Source organism: Pinus tabuliformis, chromosome X (assembly GCF_031772625.1).
Source record: "Pinus tabuliformis cultivar Carrire ecotype Pingquan chromosome X, CPIR1, whole genome shotgun sequence".
Taxonomy (NCBI): domain Eukaryota; kingdom Viridiplantae; phylum Streptophyta; class Pinopsida; order Pinales; family Pinaceae; genus Pinus; species Pinus tabuliformis.
The window spans coordinates 555002699-555018684 of record NC_142308.1 but is presented as its reverse complement, the minus strand read 5'-3'; the positions used below and the strand labels follow the sequence as shown (position 1 = coordinate 555018684).

Sequence of the window (15986 nt, the reverse complement as noted above, 5' to 3'; positions counted from 1 at the left end):
AAATCATGGAATCAAATGGACACTTCATGGTGGCATGCCCTTTCATAATGGGCTTTGGCATGTACCAGTGTCTCCAAGCTCAATAAGGGGGTTAACCAAGGACCCTATTAGGCGGTTTCTGACTTTAAAGGGGGTGAAATGTCCATGGTACATCCATCAAGTGGTAGGTGGCATGTGATATGATGGAATGGAGTGGGGATCAGGGGAAGGCTCCAAGCCACATGGATAGGTATAAAAGGGAAAGCCCACACTTAGGTATATGAGTGTAGGAGGGAGCAATCGTGGTACATGAGTTACATCAGCCTTTGTTTCTCCACCCTTCTTCATATGCCTTTTGTCTTTGATTGATTTTTCTTCATAATTGCTTGGGGTTCCAGGGGAAGAGAGCATGATGTGTAGCATACAACAATAGATACCCCCTTTAAGGTGGGGCAATTCATTGTCCACCAGGGGTTGGGACAATCATGGGTTCCTTAATGTAGAGGGGGCTCATCTAGGGCCCATAGGAACTAGGGTGATGGTCATAGATAAGGGGTAGAGCTCATGTTTGGCTTTTTCCCACTTGCTAAATTTGTATGTCCCAACCATCTTTTGCATTATGGTACATTTCCTGTTGTAAGTGGCCAAATTATGTTTTTTCTTTTCTTTTTACCTACATCAACCTCTGGGGCATCGTTTGAAGCCCGACCCAAGGTGTGAGCAAGGGGAGGGGGAAGCTAACCCTATGTGAACCCAGTGGACAAATGTGGACCCGGATGGGAAAAGTGATAAATGGGGTTAAAATGAACAGAAGGGAGTGATGTATATGGTGCCGAGAAGCAGGACCACACAACCAAAAGCGGTATTTCCCATGTAGTGCTAGCCCTAAAGCTAATAGCCAGTAAAGGAGATCCCACGGGACTAGGATACAAGGCTAACCACCAAATCGAGCAGAGGAGACAAGAGTACAGACCTATCTCACTCTTTCCGCCGAATCCCCCCACCAATCCATGCCCAAAAGTGTCCATGATAAGTAAACAAAATTACTCAACTACCTCAATGAAAAGCCATACCTTCGGGGTTGGGAGGCCCACCTTCAAACATACGATCATAACAGATGCGTGAGGAACCACATGATTGGCTTAGCTGGCGGAGATAGTGGCACATTGAGCTATCTGGTGGCTACAAGGGATGTTGGCTACCGGCTGAAGACCATCTAGGAGAAAAAAATTCTCCTACGTATACCACCCACGGATGGTGGGTAAGAGTCACTAACATCAAGGTACATAGAGGGCTTGGTGCTCTTGATTAAATATGAGTTACTTACCCTAGTACATGACAAAATCCAAAGGAAACATTGCAATCCCCTCAATCCTGGAATCCTGAAAAATTGAAATCCTGGAATCCTGAAAATTCTACTTTCTCCATATGAAATCCAATGAGGTCGCGACCACTCTCAAACATCCTAAGTCATTTCATGGTAATGTTAAAAATTTAATTAAAAGGATGAAAATGAAAGATAAAGGAGAATGTCTCTTTGAAAAAAATTGTGTTTGGAACATTTTTGTGAACAAAAATTGCGAAAAAGCCAGGGAGCGATTTTTTTTGCGGAAGCGTGCTCCCGAAATTCGCTCCCATCGAGGGGGGCCGCTCCCTGCAGCCCTGGTCAGCAGAGAGAACAAGCTTGTTCTCTAATGAAACAATTTGCCTTGTAATTAATTCTATTTGCTCAACTTTGTCAATAAAATTTCTAAAGCTAGTATAGGGTTTTCCCAGTTGGGTTCCTTAGAAATTTTTTTGTGCTTTTTGGCTATCGTGTGACTATGTTTAACTCTGTTCTATTCTGATGCAAACAAGTGGAGAAAGTTTGTGTCTTAATGAAAAGAAACTAGTTTTTGGATTGTTCATTAGAGCAGTTGCAGAATTTCAAGGAAATTCTAAATGTAGTAGCATATACGATGCACAACAATTCACAAGTTCCCCTACGAACCCCGGGTTGACAATTAAATGAACAGTCTTTTGTTTGTCTCTCTAAGCAAATAGAAAGGTAATCAAAAGGCACATCACGTATCTTGGAAAACAAATTCTTATTTATAGCTAGTCCCCATAGAACCTTCTCTAGGGGGTGGACTGAAGATAAAAACAGAAAAGGGAAAATAGAAAGATTAAGGATTATTTTCCTCATTGATCCTCTTTCTTCAGTTTTCTTGCTTAGTATCTTAAGCAAATGAGTTTTTGCATGCCTATTATTATTTTAATAATAATAATAATAATCCAATGTTAAGGTCACAGCCAAGCAAGACACCAAATTGCTGTATAAGACCCCCTTGTTTGTAGGCCAAATGACCCACCTCCACACAGCATTTTCACTGTAAAGCCTACTTTCCCAAGAGAAAATTATATATTAATGTTAAATTATAAATATAATAAAGATATAATATTAAGATATAGTAATATCAGCGTTGCACAAGAACTGCTTATAGGAGTTGGCAAACCTCCTCCCATTGTTTCCTCCATTTCCGGAGCAATGGAAGTTGGAACTAGTAGGAAACAATCCAGAAGTGTGAGAAACAATTCTGATATCTTTGGGAGCTTAGCAGGAGCTTATAGGTGAGAAGTGCAGCTCTCAATATCATTCCCATGACATTTTTTGCATTCCAAACTATGAGGATCCAGCCAAAATTACCTCTGTTTTGGCATGTTTTGGATAAAACCCATCAACCCAACAAGGCGTAAAAACTCCCCACTATGATAGATTCAATAATTGAGCCCTAGTTGGGTCATTGATTTGCAGGTTTAGTAGTCATCGTTTTGTTTTCCATAGGTTTATGAAGCACTTCATTTTAAGCATTGACACATCTTAAGTCTGTCAAATACCTTTTTTATTCATTTTTTCATTTTGATTCATCGTTTTTCTCTTTTTTATTCCTCCCAGCTGTCATTTTGATAAGGTCAAGAATAAACAACACTTTATTAAATTGACCATTACAAATACAAATCTGTTATCACCCAAAAGGCAGATGAGACTTTAAAAAAAGTTCTTTTCAAACAATTTATGATCAGAATTCTTTTTACTGGAATGCTAGAACAGATGCATTCACTATCTACTTTGAACAAATAAGAAAATTATGATGAGGTACGATGGACTACCTTGGCAATTGGACTATGAATTCAGTTATTTATTCACTCTGTCTTAAAAAATGGCATTTTGCATTAGCTAATGAACTCAGTTACCTAGAAGGTAGCACAACCACACTACATGATCCAGAAATTAGAAAAACATTGTTAAAGCAGCAGAAATGAGAGATAAAATGTGCATTTGCTATTAGTGACATTTGAAATTAGCATATTGCATTTACTAAACAACTAGTGACCTAGAAGGTAGAACAACCACAGTAAGTAATCCAAAATTTAGAAAAACAATGTAATACCTGCATAAATTAGAGATAAAATACTCACTTGCTATTGGTAACATCTGAAAAGAGGAGGAGGTGCAAAGTTGTTCCAGTCTTATCGTCTAACTTGTATTCCGCCATTGCTACTTGCAGATCCTGTTTTTCTTGTGTCCTAACTGAAGCTTTGATATATAATGCTTATGCCCGACTTTATATTTCCACAAACTTGCCTGGAAATATGTAATTTCACTTAACAAAGCATGACAGCTGGGACTAAGGAGAATGCCATAGCATATGCTTGGACCTTTTTTAATATTTACTATTTACCCGCCGAAGTGGAGAAGAAATACATGCACTATCCTGCAAATCATGCATTCCATGAGTCTCCTGTGTAAAAACTGGAAAAGGCAAGAAAAATACATCACAAAAGAAATTAAGATCTTCTATACTGTCATAAGATTTTAAAAATTAAGCCTGTTATCGGTCTAGCACCATGTCACAGATGTTGAGGGAGCAGACATCCCCAAAAAAAATTAGTTCCTCTCTTACTTTCAAGGGAGCCTGTTTGGGTCCAGCAGGGGGGGAGGGTAGCGGACCACATTTTGCGTGTTGCGACTCAAATTCTCACCTAAAGGTATAATTCCAAATCCTAGCAGGGGAACCAATCATTTACCACTGTCACCTTGGTGACCATGCCTCTCAATTTAAGGGTAAGGGGCTTCCTACAACCTAAGGAGGGCTTTCGTATGAGCCAAACTAGGCTAGGCCGTGTAATAGAAAGGGCAAGTTCTTCTAGCTGAGCTTGACTAAGAGAATTTGAGAACTAATCTCAAGATAAAGGAGAGTTCAAATTTATTATATAAAAAACGAACAAACTAATAATGATTTCTATTAGACAAACATTGCTCATTCAATGATGCTTGGAAATAAAAATAAAATCCTGCTGCCAGTGTTTAATTTACATCACCAAATTCAAAGACGATTAAAATCAATGATTGCAAAGGATTCACGTATCATTATTCATCATCAACATTATATCAAAAGAATACTATGTTTTATGATAGTAGAAATTTAACAAGAGTGGCACTATCATATGGGCTGTAGCTTAGATCATAAATAAGAAATATCACCAGTCAGATTTGCCAACAAAATGTTAATTTTCTTGAAACTCCACAACTACTTAGATGAATTGCTGAAAACAAGGCAACTGAAAACTGCAACCAAATTTACTTTCACCAAGATACAGAGTTTCTTAACAATATAAGCAGCAGAAAATAATCGACAGATTAAAACACAATCACACAAATTGACACAATCGTTTACCAAGGAAACCCAAAAGGGAAAACTTGCTTTCTTTGTTGTGGTATTTTATTGATTGTTCTTGAGCAACTAGATCTATTACAAAGCAATTTGTCTCTGAGAACATACTTGTTCTACTGTTGAACTAGCCTTGACCTGCCCTACAATTCCCACGATCCCTGCTGATATTTACTTGCGCACTGGGGCCTCTATCTCCTTGCACACTTCCTCCTATTTCCTAGCGCAAATCCCCTATTTCCTTGTGCACTTGTGGCCTCCTAAATCCTAGTGCACAAGCTCCTCAATTCTGCGCACATACACACAAAGAATGATCTCACAAACTTGTGATGATCCTGTACCTTCATCCTTCCCTTTATAGACCCAATTAGAGCATGGAAGAAGGCCCCGCTCAATTTAGAAGCTTGAGTTTTGATTGCGAGTTCATTGAAAGTTCTACTCGTCCTTTCTCCACTCAACACTTGGAGTCTTAACTCATTCTCTCTCCAATCAATACCGAAGACTAACTCTTGGAGTCTTAACTCATTCTCTCTCCAATCAATACTGAAGACTAACTCGTTCTAACTAAACTTGTAACTACCACCTCGTTCTGTAGTTAAACTGAAGAAGACTCCACGTAACTGAAGCTCCAACTCTACGCATGCAATCTAGATGATCATTCCAATAAACTGGAAATAAACTCATCGTAACTGAAGGGTATCTCATGAGCTCGCACTCATGCTAGAGAAAGACAGATCACAGTCTTCACTGGCTAAGGCACAAGCCAAAAGACATTCACTCACTACATTTTCAACATTACCTCTTAGCGAGGAAGGGATTCTCTACAACTCCCAACTTACCTCTAAAATAGACAAAACTGCCTCTTACCAATGCCTTGGTCAAGATATTTGTTGTTTGCTCCTCTGTAAAAATGTACAGTAGCTTCACTATCCCTTTATGCACGCAACCCCTATGATGACGATGCTTGATCTCGAAATGCTTGGAGTGATCGTGAAACAATGGATTCTCAAACAGCTTAATGCAACTTTGATTATCACAGTGTACCATTGTGGGCTCCATCCTCTACCTGAAAAGTCCCACAAGCAACTTCCTCATCCAGATAGCTTCATACGCTACCAAACTAGCAGTCATGTACTCGGTCCTTGCTCAATTGAGTGCAACTGATCTCTGCTTCCTGCTAAACCAAGAAACAGTTGTTGACCCAATGCTGAAGATGCAACCTAAAGTACTTTTCCGATTTGTGGAGCTACCTGCCTAATCTGCATTTGACAAGCGCTCCAGCCTCACTCCATCAACCTGTTTGTACCATAATCCATAATCTATTGTGACTCTGAGATACCTCAAAACATGCTTCGCAACTACCAAGTGAACTTTGGTCGACTCCATCATGAACTGACTCAACTGGTTAACTGCAAAACAAATATCAAGTCGTGTGTTGACCAAGTACATCAACAACCCGATGAGTGTGAAAATTCCTCAAAACGTAGCAACTGGAATTTATTCTTCTAACTAATTAATTATGAAATTTATTTTGTTACGGCAAAATAATGACTAAATCACATTGCAATTTCTTCATAATAAAAGCGTTGCGGAAAACATTCTGGAAACTGAGAAAAATAGATGCACACAAACACAATAAAATTGACACCATTATTTTTGGACAAATGTCCCCGGAAAAACCAATGTGGCAAAATCGGTGCAATAGATGATGGTTTTATTATTATCATTATGTAGCAGTGAAATCTGAGTACAAAAACTTGGATGACCAACTGGCAATCCTCAGCAAAATAATCTGGCCAAGAATTAGTGAAACAATTTTTTTCTCACCCGACACTGATCTCAGCTCTGAAACTGGCTCAAAGTGGTTGCACGAACATCCTTGCGTCAACCTCTACACAAGCCAATTTGGACTACCTTAGGAACTAGTCTGATGTTGTCGTTCTACCCAACTCAGCCTCTAAAAAGGACTCTCTTGGCCATCTAGAATTTTTCCAAGCTTCCAACAACCGAATCACCCTTTCCTTCATCTGAATCTAACTACCTCTGAAGCTGCCTACGCAGCCTCACTGAGGAGAACTCAGTCCTCTTGTTGATGACTCTCCAGCACTGGAAAACACCACCGTCTCTGCTCCCTCTTGCTTCTGCGTCCCTTCTGGCTCAAACTCTTCTTCCCTGCTCGACCTTTGCAGCTGGATAGCTCGATTTGCCAAGGAACTCGCTCTCGCTCGATGTGCTCAAGTGTATCTTCCCTCTACCCATCGAGTTTCTCTTATAATCTCTTGCTGGTGAACCAACAACCATGATTAGATCTCCATCAACAGCTAAGATCATCTCAAACTCAATTTGTGTGAGTTTTTAGAGCATTTTCACCTTTTCTTAATTAATTGCTATTAATTAACCAATTTTCCTAAGTTAGATTTAGGAAAAATTTAAATGATGGCTAATTTAATTTAATTAAGGCGTTTCCCAAGCTTATCTTGAGAAACCTTTTATGGGTTTTGAATATCTCGTGTTCTTAGCCACTTTGACAGAAATTGGAGTAGAACACTTATCCGATACTACAAAAACTAACACTCCCTCTTACCAAGGAAGGTGTTCTCTCCCATAACATCTTCCCTCACACTGTTGATGTCTGAAAACTGTGACAACCTGCCACTTCCCACCAAGCTACTGCGCATACTCTGATTCATCTTCCAACTATGTAGTTGAACCACCCTGCACTTGTGTTGCTGACACTGCATTGTGCCTCCTACACTGCTGCCAACTCTGCTTTGCACTGCAACTGATCTCATGTTGTGTTGTTGTTGCAACTACTGCAACTAAGAACAAAACTCTGAATCAATTGTCCTTGTACTCACTCTACATATGTCTCTTGAGTCTCTAACTGCAACTAGCCTTTGCACTGTCTACTAAGTAATTGTATGTGCCCTGACTGGTTCTATGCCCCTCAATAACTGACTGCAACTAGTTCTGCAACTGTCCCTCAAGATCTGACTGTGCCATGCTGACATTGATCCATCTGCTACTGAAAACTGTGGGCCCCCATAGCAAGGGTATGATCCACAAGGAACCACCTGTAGAACCCTACTTTGTGCGTTAACCAGAGAACCCAATATTTATTAAATTATCGCAGATTGAACCTAAAGCCCTAAATGTGTCAATTAATCAAACGGTAAATTTGAAACTGAATTTAAATAAAATGCAAAAGAATACCTGGATGGAAATCAATTTAAAGGTGTTTTTGGTATGTTGTTGCTCCCACTCTTGTTACCAAATTGACCATTTTCCTCCCAACCTATCTAGTTCCCAAATCTAAAAGACATCAAAATGGAGGTCTTCTAGCCCCCATGCCCAAAGCTCCAACAACAATTAAGACTCAATGTTACTCTCTATATGTGGCTTCTTCGGAATTTCCTTCTCTATCTGTGAGATACTCCAAAAACTTCCTCCCCCCAGTATGCCTCCTACGTTCTCCCTATATTCCAAACATCACCGCCTCTCAACCCTCCACCACTTCGACATTGAGGCATGGTTTCTTACCTTTTGTCAGTTACGTGGCTCCTCACAATGTCTAAAGAGGAGGTCATACTTTTATGCATTGACACTCATCACTTAATATCTCGTTCAAGTGACCATTAACTGAATTAAGTAATACCTTTCCTTTTTATTAAAGAAATATTAATATTTTATTAAATTATACCCTTTTAAAGTTTAATAATTAGTTTAGAACTTATATGGTTAGTTCCTTTTTTTCCAAGGAAAAAAGCATAATTTTATTAGTTAAAACAAAATTACATGTTACATTTTACTGAGAACCAAGCATCATCAAGTCAATGACTGATGATAAGCAGAGATATGCAAAAAACAAACTAATATACAATAAGGAGAAAAGCTAGGCTTTTCTCCCCTTCTTTTTTCCACCCTGCACCATTCCCCTTGAGATGGTGTATCAGAGACAAGTGCAAGTTGATTGCCAGGTTCAGGTCTTGCATTGTCCTTGTCTGAGTCCGAGTTGTCTATTGAATGGGTACGTTTATACCCACTAGTTTCCATAGCTTCTGGGTTATTTGTTGATTTTTCCTGGTTGTCCTATGTTTCATTGAGGTCCTGAGGGATTTCCCCTTGGTTTTCTAGTACCTGTGTTGTCTAGTTGTTCCCGGTTTGTATAGTTTCCTCCTCTGCTTCATCTTCCTCCTCGTCCTGATGGGGTGGAGGGAAATTCCATCCTTTGGGTTGTTTCCCATTCTTCTTCTTTCTGTCGGTGTCTTTCTTGCCTTCAGGGCACATATTTTGTAGATGTCCTGTTTGTTTGCAAATTCTACATCTGAAGGTTGTGTTCTCATAGTCTAGTGTTTGAGTCCAATTCATCTGCTTATGGATTAGTTGAATGTGGTCCGGTAATCCCTTGCTGAGATCTACTTCCACACATATCCAGGCATGTGTGTAGATCCTTTCTTCCAGTCTTTGGGTATCCGTTTTGATATATTTCCCAATGATGTTCCCAATTCCTGTGAGTACTCGCTCCTCCCAGAAATGAAGTGGGAGGTTGTGCAGTCGGATCCACACCAGCATTCTAGTGACAACCATGGTGTTTGCATCAAAAGCAGGGAACCATGGTGTGATGAAAAGGCCCGTCGATCCCCAGAACCATGGTCCATCCTGTATAATACTATCCCTGGCTTCTGTTGATGGAAATTTTATGATGAAAAACCCCTTAGAACAGAGGTGTATTTCACATTCTAGTGACCAATTGGTCAAAATCCAATGAAATAAATCCACAGGTTTTGGCCAGAAACAGTTAAAACAACAAATAAGTGCTTGTGATTCAAAAGCAACACAGTGCTCATCTGTTTCTGAATTATCTATGGTAAGTTCTGGGATTGAGTTCAGTAGCTCCACAATGTATGGGCTAGGGGATGTACCAACCTGTTTTTTTGGTTCTGCGACTGTTCTTTTCCCTTGCAGGATGTTCTTGAAAGAGGGTCCTCCATTCATTTGCTTCAGTTTGGCTTCTGTGTTTTTTGAAGAACTGCACCCATAGCCATTTCCAACATTTAAGGTTTTGTTGGTTGATCCCGCACCACCCCTTAATCTCAGATTGAGGGTTATGGAGGATGTTGGTTGAAGGTGGTAATCCTGCAGAGCCCGGATGTCCTGTAAAGCCCTGCCTTCGAGAATCAGGTTCTGCATTTGAACAGGGTATCCAGCCTGTTGCATGATGTTGAGTTTCAGTTGCTGCACACTATCTACTAGATTTACCCATATTAAAAAAGAATGCCCAACAGGAGGTTTAATAAATATTTGAAACCGGATGGGCATTACCAGGTTTCGGGAGCCATGCATCCCTAGATTGCCCGGAGATCGCACTACAATGGGGGGCCAAAGAGTCACAAGGGGTCGAATTATGCGAGAGATGGCAAGACCTGGAGCCAAGACCATCGCAGGGAAGACAATACATGGCACACAGGCCAGTTGAGCCAAAGGACAGCTCAAGTAGCAGCACTATGTAATAAACCCATGGCCCAAGAACGCAACAGACCGGATAAATAGAAATGGATGATCAGCGCCCTCCCCTGCGCCAGCATTCCAACAGAGTTCCCCCTTTGAGCCATTCGAATAAAGCTCAACTGATATCGGAGCCAAACTCCGAGCAAAGGCCACCACCGGTTCCGCGACACAGCTTTGCAAGCCACTAAGAGTTGAGGTTCCGACAGAAAAGATTCCACCTCCCGCCGCCAAGTTTCCAAGCTTGACCACTGCACAATACGCCAGGGAGCCCCCTGTGGCCCCTTCAAATGGAACAGACAAACATCTCTGGCCTCATGGAGACGAAGCCAAAGGAGGCAGAGCTTTTTCGTTTCCTTCCTAGGCGACTGAACCCTCTGCCGACTCATAATTCCTGGTTCGCCATGCGAAACCCCCTGCGAATAGGACCTGGCGACCGCATCTGAGAACTTGTTTTCACACAGAGAACCCTAGCTCCAGATTGCACCATTTTTCTCCGCTTGGAAACAAGATTTTCACTCTTTTTTCTTATGGTTAGTTCCCTTATAATAATATAGTTCATTTTTATAGTTAGTTCCTTCCCCTTTTAAAGTTTAATAATTTAATTTAGAACTTATAGATTTATATAGTTAGTTCTTTTCATTTGATATACAATCTACAATATATAATTTCTTTTAGTTAATAAAAATTCCTTGTATTTATATATTTTTTTGAATAATGTATTAGTTATATATTATGATGGTGGTATACATAACAATTACTCCACAACATATATTCCTTAAATTCTGGTACATTAGTATTTACTAAGCACTTTGATCATTAATTCATTACCTTATACTTGGACATTTATCATAATTAGTTAGTATGCATAGTAGTGCAGTGCATACGATACATGCATATGTAGCTATCATATGCATGTCTTGTATGAATGTTAATATTTCTATGTTCCCTATAACTCAAGGTGGGTCATTACAGCACCTGTCTGAAGCTATCCTCCTTAGACCCTGCCCATAATCTCTACAACTTTGGGAACTAGAGTTCAAGGTCTCCCCACCTCTCTCTTGGAGGTATAACTACATACTAAGAAAATTCATCCTCCAACCTATTGGAAAAATTATCGATTTCTGTCAAAGTTGTTGCCTGCTCCTACTTCTCCTTCTTGTCCTTCTTCTTCTTCGGACATTGGGTATTGTAGTGACCAAACTCACCACATCTGAAGCACATGGTCTTTGACAGGTCTTTCTTTTACTTTTCTTCTCCCTTTGTGCCTTGTCCCTAACTGGGACCTTTCTTTGCCTTCCCTTTCGATGCAAGGGCTACATTCTCCTCGTCTTTCACACTCTTCTGTCCTCTGCTGCCGTTATCGCTGATGTTACTCTCAACAAGAGCAAGCCTCATCTCTTCCAGAGTGAAATCAGCCCACAATCGATCCCAAACAGGAAGTGTATCTCATCTAGTGATACCTTGGACGAAAGTTGCCCACTCCTTGGTAAAACCGTTGAGAGATGTACAAACTAGCTCACTCTCGTGAAGTGTCTCACCAACTGCTCCAAGCTCATCTCAGACATTCTAAATTCTAGTGAGGTAAGGAGTGACTCCACCTTTCTGCATCCTAGTGATCCTTAGCTTCTCTTTCAAAAACATTTTTTGGTTATGGGAAGGATTCTGGAAAAGCATTGCGACAGCATCCCACATTTCTTTGGCAGTGTTCTTCCCAGCTAGATGTGAGATTATATGATCTCGAACTCCATCAAGGATCATACTCTTCGCTTTGGCCATCTCCTTATTGTAGTTCTCTAGTTGTTGTGGATCTGTAGGTATGGATATAACTCTCTCTGCATGCATCTTCAGACCATGCTCATCTAGCAGGAAAGTCATTATGGCTTTCCAGATACAATAGTTAGAGGCTCCATCAAGCCTATCCTGATCTCGAAGTCCTGTTGAGGCCATTTCTGCAAAACTCAAATCTAGGAAAATAAACAGGAATCTCCTCCCTTTCCAGCTTTGTTCCCCGCTCTACTACTCACACTCCCTCCTATAATACGCAGTTTTGCCCTCTGCTATGGAAATCTTGAATTTCCTTCAGAAAACTGAATCTGGAAACCCTCAGGGAAAATCTAAAAAATTCCTTCCTCTGTGTGTGCTTTTTCTCTTCCATCCAATGTTGATCTACTACTACAAAATTGCTGCAAAATCACTCTGCCCAGATCTACTCAACAAAATCACTGATCAACTCACCGAGACCACTTCCCAACAACACCACTGCCTGCAAACCACTGCAACTGAGGCTTTTTGAATTTTTCATTACCTGCAAATTGAAAATCGAACCCCCTGCCTCCGTTGATTCACACTCTTGGCTAGCCTATGCGCAGATCCAAAAATTTTGCCTAGAGACTACCTCTGACGCTGCAAAATTTCTCCCTTGTCATGAAGCCACTGATCTGTCTTCAAACACTCTGATACCATGTGAAAATTCCTCGAAATGCAACAACTAGAATTTATTCTTCTAGTTCTAACTGATTAATTTTGCAGTTTATTTTGTTACAACAAAATAACGAATAAATCACACCGCAATTTCTTCACAATAAAAACCTTGTGGAAAATAAATTGGAAACCGAGAAAAATAGATGCGCACACACAATAAAATTGACACTGTTATTTTTGGAAAAATGTGCCCAGAAAAGCCCAATGTGGGAAAACCTCTTGCAACAAATGAGGATTTTATTATTATTATGCAACAGTGAAATCTAAGTACAAAAATCTAGATGCCCAACTAGCAATCTTCAGCAAAATAGTCTGGCCAAAAATTAGTGAGACAATTTTTGTCTCACCCAACATTGATCTCCACTTTGAAATTGGCTCAAACTAGGTGCATGAACACCCATGCGTCAACCTCTACACAGGCCAATTCACACTGCCTTAGGAACTATTATGATGTCATCGTTCTGCCCAACTCAGCCTCTAAAAATGACTCGCTTGGCCTTCAAGAATTTTTCCCGGCCTCCAGCAACTGAATCACCCTCTCCTTCAACTGAATCGAGATCCCTCTAAAGTTGCCTACACAGTCCCTATGCAGTCTCACTGAGGAGAACTCGACCCTCTTGCTGCTGACTCTCCGGCACTGGAAATCTCCACCAGAATCACTGTCTCTGCTCCCTCTTGCTCTTGCATCCCTCCTAGCTCGAACTCTTCTTCCCTGCTTGACCTCTGCTACTGGATAGCTCAATCTGTCAAGGAACTCGCTCTCACTCGATGTGCTCAAGTGTATCTTCCTTCTGCCCATCGAGTTGCTCTTATAATCTCTTATTAGTGAACCAACGACCATGATTAGATCTCCATTAACGGCTAAGATCATCTCAAACTCAATCTCTGTGAGTTTCTAGAGCATTCTCACATTTCCTTAATTAATAGCTATTAATTAACCAATTTTCCTAAGTTAGACTTGGGAAAAATTTAAATGATGGCTAATTAATTTAATTAAGTCATTTCCCAAGCTTATCTTGAGAAACCTTTTCTGGGTTTTGAAGACCTCATGTCCTTAGCCTCTCTGACACAAATCAAGACTAGAACACCTATCCGATGCTAAAAAAAACTAACAATGAGTTTCCTGTACAATGTAACATCTACTCACTTTGCTCTACTAGCGTCCACCTTGCTCCAGTTGGTGACTAGAGGCGCGCTCATGCGCCTGTAATCTTGCATATGAAACCTCCTAGGGATCTTTATATTGTACTTCCCCTGCCCCAAGAATATTTCTCCATTACCTTGCCATACCTCCAACCCAAGGAAATAGTGCATAAGCCTTATATCCTTCATCTCAAATGTTGGAAATATAGTAGCCATGGTCATTATTGTCATCATGTGAAATTGGAAAATTCAAATTGATATTTTCTCTCCTAAAAATTTACCTCAAGTCGGCTTCCTTTTTCATAAGTCGGTTGGGCCCCTAAGAGGCACCCATTTGACCCCCTTTGATCACTATAAAAAGGAAACCACCTCTTCTCATTTGGCACATTGATCTATCTTGTCATGAGCTATGTTCCGGCGAAGAAGGGAAGCGAGGAGGGGGTCGAAAATCTCAGGAGGAGGGCATCGCATTTCATCTTGTTTTTGTGTATTGGTTTGGCTATTATCTTGATGGTATTTCTAATGTATTGATGAATCTTGAACTCTCTCTCATAAGGAAGAATTTATGGGTTTCCCCTTGTGGTTTTGTTAATTTTTGTAGCATCAAATGGTGTTCTAGTCTCTAGACTTTATGGAGGGGCTAAAACACAGGACTTCTCCAAAACCCAAAAATCGTTTCTAGAAATTCCACCTAGAGATGGCTCAATTAAATTAATTGACCATAATTAAAATTTTCCTAAGTCTAACTTAAGAAAAATGGTTAATTAATAGTAATTAATTGAGATAGGTGAGAATTCTCAAGAAACTCACACAGATCGACTTGGAGATGACCTCAACCATCGATTAAGTTTTAATTTTGGTTGTTGGAGTCCCAATTGGAGATTATAAGAACAGGGCGATGGGTAGATGGAGAACACACTAGTTGCAGATACTCAATGATCTAAACAATTCGATTCTCTACTGCAGGTGATTCAGCCTGGACGAAGGTTTCCAGTTCTGAAAGAGTCAAAAGAGAGGGTCGTGCGAGATTTCCTGATACAGCCGCAAGGCATGCGCAGATTCTTTCGAGAAGTTGCAGAGTAGTGTCACATAGGTTTTCCCAGTACAGTCGCGAGGATCACATAGACTTTTCCAATACAGCCACGTGGATCACGCAAGTACAAATAGATCAGCCTTGAGGGCGCAAAAAGGCCTACGCAGGGGTTGGACAGCTAGTTTTTCAAAGGGAGCCTGTAACAGGGATTTTTCCAGTGTTTCTCTTGTAGTGGATTGCCAGTTTTGGGCATCCAGTGTTAGGATACTCCGACACACAGGAAATAGTTAAGTACAACTTGGTCTAGTATAGAGTTAGGTATAGAGTTAGGTAAAGTATGTTTCTTTACTATGTACATTTTGTAACTTACAATCCGACGGTCATGATATGTAGTGGTCCGACGGTTCATTCTCTCTTCGGTATTACCGACACTTGATCTGTGGCTTAACACCCGATTGGTCCATGATCTCTATTTAAAGAGCATGGAGGGTCATTTGTAGGGTAATCCGTCTATGAGAGAAGCATATGTAAATTTTCATTCTTTTATTAATAAATTGTCTGAAGTGGCCGTGTTGGCTCAGGGCGTGGACAGTTTCCCTCTTTGAGGGTTTTAACCACGTCAAAATACTGGTGTATTGATCTGTGATCTGTTTGTGAGCGGTGTCCTTTGGTGTTCTGTCTGAGGAACTTACCCTGTAAATTCCTACATGGTATCAGAGCTATTTGAGGGCCGCGTCCGTTGGTGATCCAAATCTGAAGCCGGTAGAACTGCATCCGACTACCATTTCCTAGATCTACTGTTTCTGACTGCTTTCAGGCCGAGAGGACTGCTCTGTTGTGTTGGGAGCATTTGTTCCAGTGAGGAACCCCTTTCGTTTCACGCGAAAAGGTTTCTGGTAGCCCTAGCTACGTCATTTTTAAGATCTAGAGGTATACAGTGTTTATTTGCAGTTTATAGTTATTTTCTCTCTGTTTATTTCGGTTTTTAGTTTATTTAGCTTTTTTTATTACCGGATCTATACCTTTCATTTCTGCGTATGCTCTTTGCCCTGCGACTCTGTGCGATCTGGGCAAATCAGAAACAGAAAGGAAGGATTTTTCTCATGCGTATGCTCTTTTCCGTTGCGCCT

The 15986-nt window shown here is 40.5% G+C and overlaps 1 protein-coding gene across 8 annotated transcripts in view; it reads right to left on the bottom strand.

Annotated features, from left to right (window-relative positions):
• LOC149141213 (EKC/KEOPS complex subunit tprkb-like protein) overlaps positions 1–15986 on the bottom strand; it is a 173777-nt gene that overhangs the window by 134790 nt on the left and 23001 nt on the right. For 3 of the 8 annotated variants that reach the window (XM_089446567.1, XM_089446565.1, XM_089446566.1), the window contains one exon: positions 3439–3734. In XM_089446567.1, coding sequence (XP_089302693.1) covers positions 3439–3515 — 77 coding nt within the window. In that variant the 5' untranslated portion in view covers positions 3516–3734. Of the gene's footprint in view, positions 1–3438; positions 3773–15986 lie in introns of those variants that run through there. The other 5 variants (XM_089446570.1, XM_089446571.1, XM_089446572.1 and 2 more) reach the window with 4 other exon arrangements.